The sequence below is a fragment of the Sus scrofa genome, chromosome X (genome assembly GCF_054392235.1).
Source record: "Sus scrofa isolate SSC_HxYL_T2T_F1_AM1 chromosome X, Sscrofa_HxYL_maternal_Yorkshire_Landrace_v2.0, whole genome shotgun sequence".
In the NCBI taxonomy this organism is placed as follows: Eukaryota; Metazoa; Chordata; class Mammalia; order Artiodactyla; family Suidae; genus Sus; species Sus scrofa.
The window spans coordinates 39,927,595-39,934,485 of record NC_139401.1 but is presented as its reverse complement, the minus strand read 5'-3'; the positions used below and the strand labels follow the sequence as shown (position 1 = coordinate 39,934,485).

At 45.1% G+C, this 6,891-nt stretch overlaps 1 protein-coding gene across 1 annotated transcript; it reads right to left on the bottom strand.

The window, feature by feature from the left end:
• Positions 1-3,175: 3,175 nt before the first annotated feature.
• Positions 3,176-4,050, bottom strand: MPC1L (mitochondrial pyruvate carrier 1 like). Its single transcript, XM_085007848.1, has one exon. The coding sequence runs from the start codon at positions 3,810-3,812 to the stop codon at positions 3,336-3,338; it is 477 nt and encodes a 158-aa protein (XP_084863974.1). The 5' UTR covers positions 3,813-4,050; the 3' UTR covers positions 3,176-3,335.
• Between the last annotated feature and the right edge of the window lie 2,841 nt (positions 4,051-6,891).

The window sequence follows — 6,891 nt, the reverse complement described above, 5'->3', positions numbered from 1 at the left end:
CCTCTGTGAGAGCAACTGGGGTGGAATTTGGCTCTTCTATTCTCTGCACACTCCCATGTGAGATTTTTACAACAAACCTGCACTCCTGTATCTTGAAAAGTTTTCACTAACGTTTTGAATTTCAAAATAATGGGCATCATGTAAATTTAAACCACAAGACTTGTGTGTCACATTTCCTGGAATACATTGTAGCCTCTGTTGTTTGGGGGGGGGGGGAGGTGAGGGCTTCAGCTCCACCTTCAGGGGCACTGCTCCGTGGTCCTGGGCAGGAGAGGCCCGGGGAAGCAGTTTCCTTCCCTCACACGGGGCTGGTGCATCTCCAAGTGCCTTGTTTTCATGCAGCAACGTGATTTGCCCCTGGCCTCTCCCTGGGACACAATGTGAGGTTTATCATTTTGAAAGAATTAGAGAGGGAAAATGGCTGTAGCTTTGTAGTTGCAAGGATAAGGCAGTGCTTTGGGTTTTAGCCTGGGCTTCAGGAAAGTCAGAGGACCTAAAGCGAAAGACGTTACTTATTAAACGCAGTATAAAATCCCGATTCTGAGAAGTAACAGAAGTATGTCAAAGAATGAAAACTTCTGGAGAAGTAGCTCTGCCAATTCGGAAAATGTTATTGGCTTCATAAAGTAGTGGTGGAGACCCGTAGACAGTTTAAGTCAAATTACCAAGACCAGAAAGGATTATTTTTGAGAGTTTGGGGAGATTATGAAATGATTATTACCCTAATGATTTGAAAGGTACGTTTTTTATTAAAGTATTAATCACTTATATGGCTTGAAACACTAATATCCTAGGCAACGAAGGGCTAGAGCTCTTAGCTGGGTGGGAATACTACCAATTATATCCGGTAAGTGGAGCGCTGCATTAGAATGGAGGTGTTGCAATCTTTTGGATATTTCCTCTAATCATTTTGCCTTCTAAATTATAAATGTAGAGTGACAGAAAATTATCAGCAGGGATTACCTCCTTTCCCCTTACCAGGTTAATTAGAGACCTACCTGCTCTGAAATGTCTTCAACAGACAGTGGCCTTTTACCGAAATAGAATGCTCAAATTACAAAATACATTTTGTAAGACAAATCTAAATATATATTTATATTAATTTCCACTCGTGTAAGAGTGAGGGGGGAATCCTTTACAATTTTAATAAAAATCCTGATACAAGGTTATGGTTCATTTCAGCACTTTCAGAACTGCTTTTTATTATTACATTAGAGTCTGAACTATCTAAAATATTAGGAGCTACCACTATCTTCCAGAGACTTCTTTCCTGCTTCTTAAACCCATCCTCTGTGATATATGCATATTTGTAATGACCACAAAACTGTAAACTGAGCATTTTGTGACGTCTCTTTGGGAAGGTGAGTAATGACCTTACATGATTTATTACTCCCTACTGAGTTTCAGAAAGGCATGAGAATTTTTATTTCAGAACCACCAGTGGTAGCCAGCCTCCAAGATGGCTCCTACATCCTTTTTCTTTCTTTCTTTTCTTTTTCTTGTGCACACACACCAGTTACTTTATGCACAGTAACGGAATGGGGATGGGGAAAGTGCAAGAATAGAGAAAACTATACTGCAGTAGTCAGGATGTGGTGGAACCAAACTGAAGTTTTCTAATTGATCCCTGCCTCCTGGCATTCCCCCCATTGCGTTGTCCTCCCACAGCATGCCAAGGTTGGTCCATTTGACCAAGAGAACATAGCTGAAGTGATGATATGTCACTTCCTAGATTAAGCTATAAAAGACTATGGCTTCCATCTTGGGCTTTCTCTTGGAACACCTTCTCTGGGGGAACCCATGTTGTGAGCAGCCTTATGGCCCACATGACAAGGAACTGAAGCCTCATTTAAACAACTCTGGGAGGTTGGAAGTGGATCCTCCAGCCCCAGGCAAGTCTTCGGACACTGCAGCCCCAGCAGACAGCTGACGGACCCTGAGCCAGTAGCACCCAACTAAGCCCCATCCCGGATTCCTGACCCACCAAAATTGTGTGAGATATTTGTTGTTTTAAGCTAAGTTTGGGGGTGATTTGTTACAGGGCAATAAATAACTAATACACTATCATTTTCCAGAGTTTGTTTTTCCCTCCCATATGAAGAATGGGAATTACAGAAACTGCCTACAAAGAGGACTACTGCCTAGATGCCACAGAAGATAAGGGGGCACTCTTCCAGAGTTCCACTAATGTTGTGCCTGTCTAATCCAAAACCTACTGTTGTCAGAAACTTTCAGAGTTGTTTTCAATTTCTTTGCATTTGAAATCTTTAACAAAAGCAGGGTTTAAACACTCTTATTAAACACATACTTTGGGGTTCCCCAGTAGACCACCCTGGAACTTTCCACATTCTTCAGAGGCAGGGGGTACTTGGGGTCATATCCTAGAGAGCAGCCCCTGCTGCAGAGGTAATGGCCTCACACTCACAGCCCCACCCTTCCCTTTTCCCACCTCATGCTCCCAGGTTTAAGCAAACTCCTTTAGCACCCACAGGATTCCTAAGGGGGGGAATACTCTGGGCTAATACGGTTGACCCCTGACCCTCACCCCCGCCCCTAGCTAGTGTGCAACACAGGATGACAGGCTCACCAGTTTTACAAACTGCCATTTCCCCCATTTTTAGGCATGAGGAAAAAAGGAAAGGGTTATGATCATGTCATTTTTTTCTCTTTACCTAGAATCCAGGGTTGACAGCCACCGACCTCAGAGTTATATATCCTGTTTCCATTGAAGGTTCTATCATTGTTCTTGGTCACAAAGAGATTCTAAGTTCTCTTGCTAAGTACCCCTTAAAAGTCTAAGCTGGATTGCACTTAATTCATTTAAACCCACTTGGAAGTATTTTCCTCAGCAGAAATAGCCCCCGGACTTTTTGATGTAAAGAGATTGTGGTTGTACCAAGTTTTTAAAGTCGCGTTCAACGAAGCACCCTTATTTGGCCTGGACATCCAAAACAAGTAACAACAACAACAAAACATGTTCCCAAGAGAGCTCTAAGAAAGAAAGCCAAAACAATAAATGAGATAATTTGAAGTGTCTTTCTTTCCATCTTCCTCACCTACATAAACTAACCTTCCTCACATTGCAGGTGCCACAAAGAGGAAGCACTAGCCAATCTACCCTCACTTTCTAAAAAACATTTCCCCATCACGAAATAAATAAACAACGCTTGACAGCTTTAGTTCTATTTGCTTTTTTTTAATTATTATTATTAACCAAACTGCAGGTTTAAATCAGATTCACGGTCTTTCAGAGTCAAAACCAAACTTTTTGTTGGTCTTTTCTGTAGTAAGAATAGTTCAGTGCTTGCAAACAACAAGGATTCAGTCGGGTCCTCTCAATCCTGTTCTGGGGTCAGCGGATCACAGCTGGTTGCCTCCGGGCAGTAGCAGTCAGCCGCAAGGTCATCTACCACAGGGGTGGTAGTGGCGATAGAGCCGACAGAGCCAGTAGAGGCAGCAGTGGTGGCGGTGGCAGTCGCCACCATGGCGCCACTGCCGTAGTAATGCATCAGGTAGCGGCTCCCCTGAATACTCTGTGCCACCACGTTGGTGCCATGACACGCCATCAGAAGCAAGTTGCGAGGCTGTACACGGTAGGCGAAGCGCATGAAGGCCATTGAGTAGAAGATGAGTGCCATTGTCATGCGGCCACTGATGATGTCCGGCGGTGCCCTCATGTCCTTGAAGGCGGCCAGCGGGAGGCCCCAGTTGGCCACAGGGCCCCAGAAGTGCGTGCTGGCCAGGTAATCCCGGAACTCCTTGGTCTTCAAGGTCTCCAGCGCCCTCCGCCACAGTGCCACCACCGCCGCCATGATCTCCGAGCCAGGGCAGCGCCAACGGATGAAGAGCCAACCGACAACAAGCTGAATGTAGAGCCTGGAACCACAGCCAACCCTGTTCGGGGCCTCGCGCCTTCAAGAGGCAGCGGCAAATCTGTAAACGTCCCCACACAGCACGTGCTGCTGCCTAGCCTGCCTTCCGGCACTAGGGTTCGGGGGTGCAGGAGGCGTGGCCTCGCCGTCGTGCCTTCGCGTGGCTGCCGTAAAGTGCACCGGAGAACACGTGCTGCTGCCGGGCGTGCCTTCGGGAATGGGAGGCGTGGCCTCGCTGCCGTACCTTCGCGTAACTGCCGTAAAGTGTGAGGCGTGTGCGTGCGGTTGCTTCTAAGCAAAGGTGGCGGCAGAGCCTCGTCGTCTTTCACTCCCCTTTGGGCTGCAACCAGCTGAAAGCTCTCAGGGCTCCAGGTGCCACCCGGCGTGGTGAGGATTGGGCTGCCTGATTTTTGTCAGCTACATGAGGGAAATTCTGCTTGCTCTCTCCAGTCTGGACAGAATTGACGAGATGTTGATAGAAAATTCTTCAACCAGGTACAGAATTTTCTTTGCACTTTTAGTCTGAGTGTTACTTGCAGACATAGTGACATTTCACCTCTAAATATTTCAGCATCTGACTTTTCACAAGGACATTCTTCTACTAAACCACAATACAGTAATCTACGCAGATACTTAACATTTAGTACAGTACCATTCTCTAATATGCATTATCTAATTATCTAATATGCATATCTAATATTTACGTGTTAGAGTTTTATGGCTGGTTTTTTTTTTTTCTTTCTTGTTGGAGGGGGGAGATCCAATCGAGATTCACACCTAATTATCATCTCTTTTACGTTAATCTCTCTTAATCTAGAAGAGTTGCCCAGCTTTTGTCTTTTGTGACATTGACATTTTTGAAGAGTACAAGTCATGGGTTTTTTCAGAATGCCCTGTGTTTGTTTTCTCTTAATTAGCTTTAGAGTAAATGTTTTTTGTCAAGAATACTACACAGGTGTGGTTTCCTTAGTGCCTCATAATGGGAGGCACGTGATATCACTTTGTTCCATCATTGGTAATAGTGAATTTGATCATTTAGGGAGTTTGCCAGGTTTTTCCACTGTAAAGTTACCTTTTCCCCTCTGTAATTGGCAAATTATCCAGGGAGAGCCTCTTTGAGAGTGTATGGATATTCTATTTTCCAAGTCTTTTACCTAATAGTTAATCATCATTGATGAAAATTCTTTTTTTCTTTTTTTTTGTTGATGAAAACTCTTAATGACAAAACTGATGACTACTTTCCCAGTGTTTTCTTTTTCCAATGAAAATAATACTTGTTGAAAAGTACTTAGGTATACATTGAGGAGTTCCCATTATGGCACAGCGGTTAACGAACCCGACTAGTATCCATGAGGACGCGGGTTCGACCCCTGGCCTCTCTCATTGGGTTAAGGATCTGGCGTTGTCCTGAGCTGTAGTGTAGGTTGCAGACACGGCTCAAATCTGGCATTGCTGTGGCTGTGGCATAGGCCAGCGGCTACAGCTCTGATTTGAACCCTAGCCTGAGAACCTCCATATGCCGCAGGTGCGGCCCTGAAAAGACAAATAAATAAATAGGTATACATTGAAATACTAGTACTTTAAGTAGTTATTTATAAACAAGCCCATTATACCTTTAAAGATTGTATATCCATTACCCATGTTCATTTACATCCCAAATTTTACAAATATAACTTTAAAACATATGGTATAGCCATTATTCAAAAGGAAAGCTGCAAAATCTTTTTTTTTTTTTTCTTTTAGGGCCGCACCTGCAGCATATGGAGGTTCCCAGGCTAGGGGTCTAATTGGAGCTGCAGCTGCCTGCCTACGCCACAGCCATAGCAACGCCAGATCCAAGCCGCGTCTGCGACCTACACCCCAGCTCACGGCAACGCCGGATCCTTAACCCACTGATCGAGGCCAGAGATCAAACCTGCAACCTCATGGTTCCTAGTTGGATTGATTTCTGCTGTGCCATGACAGGAACTCCGAAAGCTGAAAAATCTTTAGATAACCCTTTTAAAGCACTGGGCTTCCAAATATGGATGACTGCTATACTGGTATAAATCAGTTCAGTATAAATTTGAATTAATAAATCAGCAAGCTTGAATTGAAGGACATTTTAGGCCCACACTGCCAGATGCTCCCATGTTCTAAAAGAAATGTGAGTTGCCCCTCCTTGTCCCTCTCATGGTTTTGATTACCTGTTGCTGTGTAACAAATCACCCTAAAACATGAGTGGCTTAGGACAACAACCATCCTTTATTTTACTCACACATATGCAATTTGGGTGGGACGCAATGGAGAGAGCTCATCTGCTCCACGCATGGCCCGCTGGAGCAAGTCAGCCTGGGTGGGGCTGGAAGAGCCACTTTCAAGATGGTTCACCAGTATGGCCGGCAGGTTGATACTGGTTCTTGACTGGGAGCTCAGATGGTCCTGTTGGCCGGGAGGCCTTAGCACCTCTCCACATGCCCTTTGTGCTTCCTCACAGCACGGTGCCTAAGAACAAGCATAATAAGAGAATCGAATAAGCTATGTAGTAGGCAGAATTCTCAAATGACCCCCAGTGACCCCTGCCCTTCCGTAATCTCCCCTTAAGTGTGGGCAGAACCTATGAATGGGATTAGATGTCACTCCCACGAGTATATGACAAAGGAGAATTTGCAGACATAATTAAGGTCCCAAATCAGTTAACACAGAGTGGGCCTGACCTGCTCACATGAGGTGTTTTGTTTTGTTTTGGGCTTAAGATAACAGACATTGGAGTTCCCCTTGTGGCTCAGTGGAAACGAATCTGACTAGGATCCATGAGCACGCAGATTCGATCCCTGGCCCCGCTCAGTGGGTTAAGGATCCAGCACTGCTGTGAGTTGTGGCGTAGGTCGCAGACGTGACTTGGATCTGCTGCAGCTCCGAGTTGACCCCTAGCCTGGGAACCTCCATATGCAGCCCTAAAAAGCAAACACAACCAAACAGAACAGAACCCGCAAGAAGAATATGTGGGATGAAAAATGCTTTTGGGGCCGCCTTTGCA

Coding starts and splice junctions, on each gene's coding strand:
- MPC1L (XM_085007848.1), bottom strand. CDS start 3,812: ATGGCGGCGGTGGTGGCACTGTGGCGGAGGGCGCTGGAGACCTTGAAG.